The following is a 12390-nucleotide window of genomic DNA, read 5'->3' as shown; positions in this document are numbered from 1 at the left end:
GTCTAGGACAATCTCCAAACCTGGCTTTGTGTCACAGTTGTTGAGATGGTAAAATTATCAGTGCCACACAGATTTCCTGTTATTTCACTGTTTCCCGACTTGGTTTGTTTGTTGCACAATTATAGCAAAAACAACACAATGAGAAGACATGTGAAGTGCTGGGACGTTTATAGTAAGCTGTGTCTGGGGATTGTCCTGGGTGGAGCCCCAAGGTCTTTACTTCTCGGAACTGATGATACAAACTGCAATAAACCAGGTTGAGAAATGGTGAACTTGTTTTCCTCCTTATGGGGCTCTGCCTCCATGCACAGTTTACATGTTAGTTTCACTTGCCACGTTGTTCTCTCTTATCTCCCAGTGCCCGTTTGCATACAAAGAGTGGTGAATACATCCAAATCCCTGCAAGACTTTCAAAACTCTTTGCCCTGATCTGATAGGACTGCCATAGTTAAGTGTCACAGACAGGATCGCTTTAGACAAGTGTTTGTTCACTACTCTAGCGGTTAAAAGTTCAAGATTGGCAATATTGATGTCTTTTGAAGCCTCTCCCTTTGGATGATAGATGGCCTTTCCTCCATGTCTTCTCATTGTCTTGACTTTATATGTGCCTGTGTTTAATTTTCCTCTTCCTATGAGGATGTTATTCATACCTAATTATGGCCCATGACGATGGCCTTATGTGAAATTAGTTACTCCGCTAATGGCTCTTTCGCCATAAACAGTCACATTCTGTGGCTCGGGGGCTAGAATTTTAACATATAAATTGAGATCAAGAGAGACAACTCAGCCTAGGATGCTTTTTTTCCACAATAAATCATAGACCAGAAAATTACCTGGTCGAGTTTTAGCCCTAGAAACCCCTCATTCACTGTTACCCTGTGCATGTGCCGTACCCGAGTGGATCTTGCATAATTCTCAGTGACACTTACTAATCGCCCTTTTAAAAGCCCCATTTTAAAAATGTATCTATTTTAACACAGTCGTGGTTGTATAAGCTCTGGAGTCACAGTTGCTGCCATACACTGACCTATGACTTTGGAATGTGACTTCACCCAGCCAGGACTTCGGTTTATTTACATGTAAAATAGTGATTCTATGGTACTTTCTACAGCTTGACATAGTATCAGCTTGGTGTGGAGCAGTCTTGGCAGGTAGTGGTAGAGCACAGACTAGCACTGGGGTAGTACTGAGTTCATCTTGAGGAGGTCAGGAAGCCCCTCCGTACAGACCCACTGTCTTCTGTTGGACGGGCCAGACAGCTGCAGAGAAGAGAGCGGATGTCATCGACTCCTTAACAATGTTGGCACAGAACACGGCACGTCTGTTATTTGGAAAAGCCATTGCTGTGGAAGTCTTCACTTCCTGACAAAGCCAGATAAATGGGCCACTCCACTGTGACTGGAGGTAGAGGGCTCCAAGCACTGCCCTATGATGTCAGCTCGAAAAGGCCTTGTGTCCCTAGGGAATTTGTGAGGGGAAAGGCTTTCTCTGGGTGAAAGGCTTTGAATACACTGACCACAAAATGTGATAGTTTGCAGCCTTTGGAGTGGGGAGTCTTTTAATTATGTGCTTTACTTCTGGGATTCCCAATGCTTTGTGCCAGTGTGTGTGAGACATCAGATTAGTCAATCTGTGATGTTTATGTTACACCTGCAATGCTTAGGATGTGTCTTAGTTTGTGGTACACCCATGGTTTTTTTTTTTTTTTTTTTCCGAGACAGGGTTTCTCTGTGTAGCTTTGCGCCTTTCCCAGAACTCACTTGGTAGCCCAGGCTGGCCTCGAACTCACAGAGATCCGCCTGGCTCTGCCTCCCGAGTGCTGGGATTAAAGGCGTGCGCCACCACCGCCCGGCGACACCCATGGTTTTAAAACAATACAGAAAATATTTTTAAAAGTTTCTCAAAACTCTTAATATTAATGGCTCCCAGTGATTATCATTCAAAGTGCTTTTCAGATGCCTTTTTTCTTTTTAAACCATAAGCTCTTTAAATCATAAGCTGTTTAGGCATATGAGGGAAAACATACCAAGTACATTGAACATTTTCCTCGCTTGCTGTTGCATGAGGAATTCAGAATTCTTCCAAGTTTTGGTTAATCTTTGAAATGGCACTGGATTGTGATATTTTATGATTCAGTGTTAATCTTGAGCACAGATTGGTCTCCTGGGCTATGTAATTTGCATAGCCATCCCTCTTGGCAGTGTTCTTCTCCGTGACTGCCCGTATTCCTTCCTTCTGATTGCAGAGAGGAGAATGTCTCTTTTATCCAAGGGCAAAGCTCTCCTCATCACGTTCATTTATTTTTTCTGAATGCAGTCTGCACCTGCCTTCAAGCGGTGTTTCTAAGCCTTCATCAAAGTTTTTAATAGTCTATGGTGGAGTACAACGAAAAACAGTCTTCTTAAACATGCTTTAGAGAAAGGCAAGCTCACTTTTCTTAAGTCCAACTACATTCAAGCTAGGCACACCATCTTCTGAGTTTATAATGATACAATAGGATAGTATATCAAGAACTCCATCCTACTGGCTGATAATAAGTTGGACAAATTATTTACAAAATTTTTGCCCTGGTTAAGGAATCTGAGAGTTCGTGTTGTGGGCTTTGGTCGTCAAGTCTTTCCATAGAATTTGTGGAAACTTTTATCACAATAGTTGAATTTGTTCAGAAGTAATGCCAGTGAATGAATAAGAAATAAAACAATTAGCTACTTTCTATTGACTAGGAGTTAATGATAACGAAAGTTAAGCTACTGAATTTGTAAGTATGTGTGTGAAGTCTGTCATCCTTGTGATCATCCGCAGAAGATCCTAAAGCTGGAGAGTGAGACACAGATTTGCTTTTAGGTGGGGTGGGTATTGTTGTTCAGAACCGTTCCAGTATGGGATGGTTACTTTGATAATCCTTGATGATGTTTCTGTCGTCAAGATAGAATGCTTTACATAGCTTTAGCTGATAAATGAGTTTAACTCTGAGTACACACATTTAAGAAATATACTCTCTCATCTCTCTCGAGTTAAACGAAAACTACTTTGTGTAGTTCCTAAGTGTGGCTGGTAACTCTTTTTCAGTTTAAGTGTTGTGGAGTGGTGTACTTCACTGACTGGCTAGAAATGACAGAGATGGACTGGCCTCCAGATTCCTGCTGTGTTAGGGAATTCCCAGGATGCTCCAAGCAGGCCCACCAGGAAGATCTCAGTGACCTTTACCAGGAGGTAAGACTGTGCACGGTCATCATATCATGGACAAACCTTCCCAAAAGAACCTTCGATGCTATTCTGATTAAATTTTCATTTTCTGGGTAAATCTTTAGGTCTGAAATTTTTCTCTGATATATACATCAACCAGGAAACAATGTGAAAAAAACCACTAACCCCATTTTAACAAAGTAGAGTGGGGAAGAACTAGTTCTGTTATTAATGGAATTTTATTTTATTATTTTCAAAATAACCCTTCCTGTTGATTAGATTTTACACTCTAATGCCTAGAGCCAATTTCTGTTGTGATCTAGGGCTCCTTTGAATGTAAACATGTGCAGATTATGTAGCTGACTGGATCTGTGGGAAGCTTGGGCTTTGCAGTTCCTGGGCAGACTCTATTTTAGGGCCCTTATGTAGGGGAAAACAAACTCTCCTGAGAAAAACCCTGTGTGCTGCTCTTTGGTTCCCCCTGCTGGTGATAACTGGTAACCTCAGTTTTGGTTTGCAGAAGCAGTTTTACATTAAATTAAATTAATCATTTGGTGCCAAAAGATTTACAGATTGTGTGTACTTCTAGGATTTATCCCAATCATCAGTTGCCTTAGAAGTTTTTATGTCCCTTCATATTTAGTGGTTTCATAATTAGTAATGGGATATCATTCTCAAATTAAAATATAAAATTTTAGTGTAGGCTGGGCTACAGAGATGGTTCCGTGGTTAAGAACACTTACTGCTCTTCCAGAGAACCTGGTTTCAGTTCCCAGCACCCACCTTTCTGACTCCCACAGGCTCCTGCACACACATGCATATGTTTAAATGCAGGCATACACATATACACATGAGATTTAACAAATGAAAAAATTTAAAGTTTTACAATAGTCATTAGCTATGTGTGTTTATTTTCACTAAATTAAATCAAGTAATTAAATTAAGATTTTATTTCCTCGGTTGCACTAAGTACAATCCTACCTGTGGATGTATTGGTCGTGCCATCTTGGGACACCGCTGAACACTTTGGACTTATTTTGGGTTTAACAAAAATACTTATACTTTTTAACTACAATCAGAATATGTATTTATGTATTATGTATATCTATGATATGGCTGTAATACTAAAACATCTGTGTGTGTGTGTGTGTGTGTGTGTGTGTGTGTGTGTGTGTGTGTGTTGTGTATATCTATGCAGGTGCACTCCCTCACATGTGTGCATGTGGAGGCCAGAGGCTGATTTCACTTGTCTTCCTCCATTGCTCCACCTTGCTTTTGAAATAGGGTCTCTCACTGAACCTGGAGCTTGCTTACTTGGCTAGGCTGATTGGCAAGCACACCTCTGGCACCTGCCTATCTCTGCTACCCTAGTGCTGGGGCTGTAGATATGTGCTGCTGTGTCCAGCATTTATGTAGGTGCTGGGGATTTGAACTCAGGTTCTAATGTTTGCATAACAAATAAATACTTTACCCACTGAGCCCCCCTCCCCCCAGCCTCAGGACTTTCAAGATATATGCCTTTTATGTACTTTAGGAGAATACACTTTTTTTTTTTTTTTTTTTTTTGCCACACAATATTGTACATTCACTTTTTTTAAGGCTGCCTACCAAAGTCGGTTGTGGAGATACATATATTGCATTGCACACTAATTGATTTGAATTAATTTCAACACAGTGCTGCAAGCTGAGTGGCTTCAACAATAGAAACAGTTTTGCAGTTCCACCAAGTAGAAATTCAAGATCACTACGCTTGCAAGGTCAGGTCAGATCCTTCCAAGGCCCGGGAGGAAGGGCATTGTGTGCCTCTCCCCAGCTTCTGGTTTTGTAGAAAAGTTGTCCTGGCCTGTGTTTTCTCTTCACATGGTATTTTCCATGTGAGTTTCGGTCTCCAAATTTCCCCTGGAAGGTCACCTTGGAGCCCAGTGCTCTGCAGTCTGGGTTTATCCTCACTTCATTACAGCTTCAACCACCCAGTTGTCATAAAATCACATCCTGAACTGTGAAGAGAACAGATTAAATACAAATTTCTCGAGGACATACTCTAACCTATAACAGGAATTGTTGTAACAACTGAGTAACTCAGCCTGTTTATTTTAAAAGATAATAAAAACATGTATTGTGAATCCTTATATTACTGATAATATGGTGTTTGGCTTTTATTGTTTTCAACATGTTATGATTAGATGTATTTGGCTTCAACGACACAAAGGATACATCAGATACAGTTAACTGAACAAGACATCTTGAGCCAATGTTTCTAGGTCCCTCAGCGATTGTGCTCAGGTGAAAGTCGACTGCTCTGTTGTCTAGCGAATATTGTAGAACATGATGAAATGCAACCAAGCCATGCTTTTTCTGTGCTTCAGAATCAAGGACTCAGTATTTCTGAGAGTGTTATACAGTCACTACTGCGGAGGTTTAAATGAATTGTTATTTACTGCTATCCATGAAAAGAACAGGGAATTACAACATATATGTGTATAGACATGGGAATTGAACCCTATCAGTGTTCCTAGTATATATTTTACTCATTGGTTGGTTCTGAGAAACAGCAAATCAGTATCGAAAATGATTGGGCTCCCGCCCAGTGATGTGACCTCTGCCTTGATATTGATGGTTAGAACCATGGCAGAGATCATAAGAGTACAGCACCATTGTGCTTCAAAGCCTGAGTGTGGTTAATCTCTCCTCAATTTTACTTTATTTAGCTTAAAATTGTTCATTTTTTTTATTTGCTATAATTTTCTTCTTGTAAAACTCATTTTTTTTTTCCCCCAGAGTGACTTAGATTATTTCTGCTTCCTAATGGGATGCTTTCTTTTGGTGACTTGTTTTCAGGATGTCTAATGGAAAGATTGAAGGAAGCCTGATTGTTGTCCTTGTGCATACTGGTAACCCAGATTAATTTAAGTGTTTTCCTATTTTAATCAGAAGACTTTCAGTAGTCAGCTGGTATGGGCAGTTATAAATCAATTTCGACACAGACCTCTAGCTAGCTTGTATCAGAACAATCTGCTTCTGCGTTTTATAATTAACAACCAATGCTGATATTAGTAATGATAATAGTACACAGTTATATGCATAATTGACTTTCAAAAGTGGATCGTTTAGTAGCTTTATGACTCAAGTACAATTAGGTCCATAATTAAGAAATAAGCATCTTGAGATAATCCAGTAGCAAAATGAGTGTTTAAAAGGAGAAATGGGTGACTAAGAGCTGGGGGATTTGAGAGGATTTTTTTGAAGTTGAGAAAACTAAGGGAAAATATTTTAGATGTTTTCAAGTATCTCAAAATTCAAAATTCAGAACAGGAATGAGGCACACACAGTATTGCTCCAAGGGCCAGAAGTTATAGGAAGGAAATCTTGCATCAATGGAAGGAAGACCTTGCTCATCAACATCTGTCCAATCATGAGACAGGTTATCTTGTAAGATAGTGTCTTGTCATTGAAAATATTAAAGTCAAGGTCGGATGGCTACGTCAGTGGGTGCTGTAGAATGTGTTTTTAAATTAAGAGTGAATCTGTACTAGATAGACTTCAAGGTTCCTTTATCTCCCATATTCTGTGAGCTCAGAGATAAGTACTGGCTTTCTTCCTGTACTCTTTCTTCAGAAGTCTGAAATCAGGGAAATAAATCATTCTCAACCATCTGGTGGCCTGCCTGGTTCCCTGACCCAATAATATTTTATGACACATTTTGAAACCTGTGAAAAATGATAGGTCAGAAATATAGCAACAACTGCACATTTTTTGAAATATCCTCACCAGAGGTGCAGTTAGGTTTGGCACACAAACCCTTGAATGTTCATAATAAACGCGACCTACACACTTGAATAAAATATGGGCTTAATAATTATATGTGCGACTATCTCTGACTTTCACTTTGATTTTGTATATTCATTTACCCAAAATATTTTGTGATTGTCTTGAGTTCTGCATGTAGTGTAGAGTGTTGTGGACAAAATTCTCCCTGATAGCTTAAAAGAGTAGTAATGTAGATGTAGACGTTTAGCAACAAGAAGAAAAAGACAGTTACAGAAAGATAAAACAAAAGGTGGTAGTAAACACTTTGAAGGCTTTGAACTCAGTAATAGGGTGAGGCTTTATTGGTGAGGGTGCTTCTTTGGCCAGCATGAGGCTATCATGACAGGTAGTATTTCAATTGAAACCAATCGGTGACAGGGACTCAGCTGTGCAAAGTCTGTGAAGAGTATTTTTGTCTTAGGAAACTGCAAGTATCAACATTCAGGAGGCCTGGGCCAATGCTCCCTGGCTTCCTGGTACCCCATTCTTGGGAATTGTCTATGTCATGCCCTCAAGTGCTGGGTGTTAGACTGGGCCTCAGCCAAGCTTCAAACTCAGAGTTGAAGTTGGTGAAATTCAGCGAAAACCGCTTCTCCTTTCTCCCATTACAAATGTGCAATGATTAGTCATGGCCTGGAGAAAACAGAGAGGAGAAAATACATGAAGGATGTTAGAAAGTTCAACATAGCAGGGACTCCAGACCTGCTGCCCATGGATGTGGGCTTTTCTTGGAAGAACTACAGGTTACAGCATCAAACAAACTCACTTTCAGGATTTTGTGTGCATTTTGCTGATGAGCAGCAGTCATAGCTTTCATGGACTCTTTAAGAGCTTTGTTTGGGAGAATAACTGTAGTCCTTATCTCAGATGGGAAACAAACAGACCCTGCAAGGGAACCTGAAGGCTTTAGTGCTCCATCTCAAGAAAAATGCATAAAGCTAAACAGGCTTATAGCAGCCCTACTTCAAATGGACACACTCAAAATGTAAAAGCAAAGAAGGACCAAAAACCAATCGAAATATGTCTTGAGACACATTTCTTTGTTTTGTAGTTAAAACAGAGACAGTTGTTAAGATATACCATCTACTTCTCAAGAAAAGTGGTATTCTCAGTAATGCACATAATAAGGGCAGGACAGAGTGAGACCCTTCACATAGCAGGGTGCTTTGGGACCATTTTTCCTTTAAACCTTTAGACTTTCTATATTTCATGTGTTGGGTATGAATCCCAAATAATCAGTGATTTTTCTCTCAAGCAATTATGTCGCTATAAACCATGTTTGAATTTAGATCAGTTGTTCCCAACCTGTGGGTCATGACCCCTTTTAGGGGTCAAACTATCCTTTCACAGGGTCACATTTTGGATATCCTGTATATCATACACTTCATAACAGTAGCAAAATTACAGTTATAGAGTAGCAACAAAAATAATTTTATTGTTGGGGGAGATCACCAAAATGTGAGGAACTGTATTATAGGGTCTCGGTCTTAGGAAGGGTGAGAACCACTGCTTTACATGGTAGTTTATCTCTTCTTCCACCGCCATCAATGAGTAAAGGAAGTCAGAAAGGGCAGCAAGTGTGGAAGTGAAGGTATGCCCCCCTTCTCTGTTATTTGGCCTTCAGGACACAGTGAATCTAGACAAAGACTAGTGTGTATAGATCTTCAAATACAACATGGACTGGGGACCAGGGGCGGGGGCTTGGTTAAGGAGTGGGTGAGCATCAGTGAATGGAAAGTTACTAAAAGGAAACCTTAGGAGCAAGGGGCATTCGAGCTAACAGGAGCCAACAGAATTCTTGCCGATGGCAGACCAATGTGATCAAACTTTCACAAGGGGATATGGGATGAAGGATGAGATACAAAGAATGGAGAACTCTAGGTGAATCAACAGAAGAATTCTTGCTAAATTTGGGGCATAAAATGGACATGGAGTAGTTAAAAGGAACTAAGAATAACCTAGAATTTGGTCATCAGTACTGTCTGAAGTCTTCTTACTCTCATCAGAGTATCGTATGATATGTGGGCTGAGTATAATGAATTCACGCTGTTTATCATCACTGAGATGCTGTGTATTCTGTTCTTGATGTTTTTTGTATTCTTCTGTACTCAAAGAATAATCATTATACATTCTCTTTTTTTTTTCTTAGCAGCATCCCTGCCTTCTCTGCTGGTTGTTAATATCCCTCTCCTGTTAGCATTGTTGACCAAGTGTAATGATTAGTATTCTCCGTGTATGGAAACATTTTTCACGCATGACATCCTATTATAATTTCCCCTAGCATTTCTGAGCTGAGGTGGGAAATACAGCTAAGGTACAAAATGTTCTGGCGGGAAGTAAGGGTGGCGTTTTGTAAAGCTCTACCTACTGACAGGACCAGTAGATCTTCACCTAGGTCACCCTATTCTTCGGTTTGTGTGGGATTCTCCTCAGGACCAAGAAAGTCTTCACACATGATACAGATGAGAAATCAGGAGGGAGAATTACAGAGAAATACAGAGAGGGGAAGGAGTAGGAGGAGCTTAGACCTTCAGGTGAGTTGGCCAAGTCACTGACAGAATAGTCACAACAGGGCCTAGAAAATGAAGCAAGAATCAGATCCTCTGGAAGGCGGGCACAAAAAGGAGCCAGTATGGAATAGGCAATTCTTAGTTGCCATTGTCGTTGCGCTCCAGATGTGCAGTGGGAGGAACACATAGCATGGTGGTATCTCACGGGCCTTTCAGTCTAAAGGGTAAGTAGGTGTTATCCAAGCGAAGAAAGCATTTGATTGGCAGGTGGCCGAGAAGGCCATTTCCAGCTAAGCAGTGGTACCAAGTTAGAACTGACAGCAAGTGAAGAGAATGGCCTGTCACTGTGATGCACGAAGCAGGGGCTGGGTTATGAATAGCCCTGTATGTTCTAACACACGGATTTTATTCTCAAGTCTGTAATTGCCTAGTCAAAAGGCAAACGTGCTCACAAATTTAAGGCATTCCTATGAAAGGGAGGCTTAGGACAAAGTAGTCGTGGGATACTGATTTATTAATAATGAATCTCCACTGCCAGATAAACACACAGAGAGCCCCCCTGCCCAGATGGTAAACGGTAGGCAGCTTTTCAGGCTCAGCGGTTATTTAGATGGAATTTCCCCAAGAAGTTTCTTTCTCAGGGTTCTTTGTATAAACTCAGAAATCTTCCCCCCTGCCTTTCTTTTGACTTCATTATCTCTTGCTAATGGCCAGCAGGATCAGGTTGACTCTGGCTTGGGGTGGTGCCTGTTTTATCAAAGCCCCTGCAGGACCAGTTTGGGTTGTTTGTGGCTGACGGGGGCCAGGGACCGGCTTTTATCTTCAGGCTTCACTTGATTTAATCTGGCCTGGAAATTGCAGTTTTGCTGCAGGTATACAAACGCATTGTTCTTTTCTTTGGCTGTCTTTCTTGACGTAGTCCAATTGCGAGTTTCCTGTTTCTTATTGACTGTTCAAAAAGACCACTTTCCTCCTCTGCTTTATTAATAGAGACTAGCAATGTTTGCCTGCAGAATGTAGTGCCATGAAAAAGCCTTTGTCCTGTTTTGGCCTGAGAAAGTATGTTTCACAGCAATAACTTTATATCTGTCCTTAACAATCATAATGATGGTGTTGTAAAGAATGGGATGAGGCAGGGAATTAAGGTGCGAAGCCGGTCTTGAAGTAGGAAAGTTAGGTCAGAGACTGGTGGATAATTCATGTGATTGTAAGGGCTAGGATTCAGTGTAAGGCATTGAGAATGGGGTGGAGAGAACAGTTATGAAAGGTACTTAAAATCAAGAACAGAAAGGATGGGTGCAGACCGTGGGTCACGGCAGTGAAGCTGCAAGCGTGATGGCTTTGATTTGGACCCTGGATAGATGAAGCCTGTAGTGAGGGGGTTGGGTTGATTAGGCTCTATCCGTATCGATGTGGAAATGCTGCATTTAAGGCTATGGTTAGGTACAGGTTGATGCAGAAACCCAGGAGGTAATATGGAGCTCAGGAGGCAGAATTCAGCTAGAGATGTGAATTTTGTGTGTGCCAGTTAAAGAAAGACTAGTTCAGTGGCTTGGATGAGGTAGGAATTTGTTTCTCTTTCCTAGAGCAGCGAGCTAGTTTGGGCTGCCTGTCAGCTCTGAGGTCAAGTATGTTCAGGGGCCAATGGTGATGTAACCTTGCCTTCTTAAGTACCTGTCTGTCAGAGTTACTCCTACTTTCTTCAAGGGCCCTGGGCAGAAGGAAAGGATGCAAAGTGGGATCATAGCCTATCCCAGAAAGTCTTGTATGCATGTTGTGGTTTGGCTTCCCCTAGTCAGGGGTTGGAAGCTCAATGGGAGGCAAAGTACAATACTGTTTCCTCAACCAGCCAAAGGGTCGTGGCTGATGCTGTTGAAAGAAATCGTAACACTTACTCAAGAGAACTTTTATACCAGAAGGTGCCTTGAGCAAGGAAAACCCAAACACCTAGAGGGCATTGCTGCCTGAAATCTAATGAATGAAGCGTGGAGTGGTGGAGAAACATGTCCAGACAAAAGGGATATGAGCTAGCGATGATCAACCAGAGAGGAAGGATGTCAGCAAGACCAGTTTCGAAGTTTGTCTCTTTGTCATAGTCCCGGGACCCTAAATGTGGGATTTCCACAGGGAGGAGGAGATTAGAAAAGAAGTCCTTAGGTTTTATGGCTTGCTTCAGAGGACCAGAAGTCTAATATCTGTACCTCGATTTGAGGAAGGAAATGGGGGTGGCAGGGGAGGAGAGCAGGAAGGAGGAAGTCATGAGACCTTGCTTCTGCAGTGGTTTTTCATGGTCAGCCTAAAACCCACTGTGACCTTTAGGGTATGGTGTGTGCAGGCTCTGAGAGACACACTGAGGTTTTCGAATAGAAGACTCATTTACATGATGTTCTGAGTAGGGGGGTTGAGGGCATTGCCTCATTGAGGCCCCAAGACAATTTTCTCCGTACTATCAGCATTTTGTGGAAAAGTGGCCCAGGAAGAGATGAGTTGATGTGGCCTCAGGTTGTAAGGCTGTGAGTGACGAAGCTTGAGACTGCTTGTTTCAGGAGCCCAGGCTGAGATTTCTCAGGTGTTGAATACATGATCAAGAGCAAGCTGAGTTCGTTAAAACTTCTCAAGTTTCTTGTCTGTTAGATAAGATATCAACAGTACAAAGATAAACAGAAATCCTCCGTACACCACTTGGCATGTAATAAACACTTGGCATTTTCAGTGCACAGTGGTAGCTAATGTGCCAATAACAGCAATTTATTAAAGGGCTTATTGAATTAAACAGCAAAAGTAGTGATCTACAATCAGATTTTCAACTAGCTGTGTGGCCCTCATTTTGCTCATACTGACAGAAATGTCTGCATTTTCTGGTTATGTGATTTTGTGCTAATGGGAA

At 41.3% G+C, this 12390-nt stretch overlaps 1 protein-coding gene across 3 annotated transcripts in view; it reads left to right on the top strand.

Moving 5' to 3' along the window:
• Tspan12 (tetraspanin 12) overlaps positions 1 to 12390 on the top strand; it is a 66043-nt gene that overhangs the window by 41817 nt on the left and 11836 nt on the right. For 2 of the 3 annotated variants that reach the window (XM_052720442.1, XM_052720443.1), the window contains exon 7: positions 3070 to 3213. The exons of the other annotated variant lie outside the window; for it this stretch is intronic. In XM_052720442.1, coding sequence (XP_052576402.1) covers positions 3070 to 3213 — 144 coding nt within the window. The remainder of the gene's footprint in view (positions 1 to 3069; positions 3214 to 12390) is intronic. 3 annotated transcript variants of the gene reach the window in all.

Source organism: Peromyscus californicus, unplaced genomic scaffold (genome assembly GCF_007827085.1).
Source record: "Peromyscus californicus insignis strain IS unplaced genomic scaffold, ASM782708v3 Scaffold_6__1_contigs__length_162567912, whole genome shotgun sequence".
Classification (NCBI taxonomy): domain Eukaryota; kingdom Metazoa; phylum Chordata; class Mammalia; order Rodentia; family Cricetidae; genus Peromyscus; species Peromyscus californicus.
Note: the sequence above shows the minus strand (reverse complement) of the source record. Positions and strands in the feature narration are given on the sequence as shown.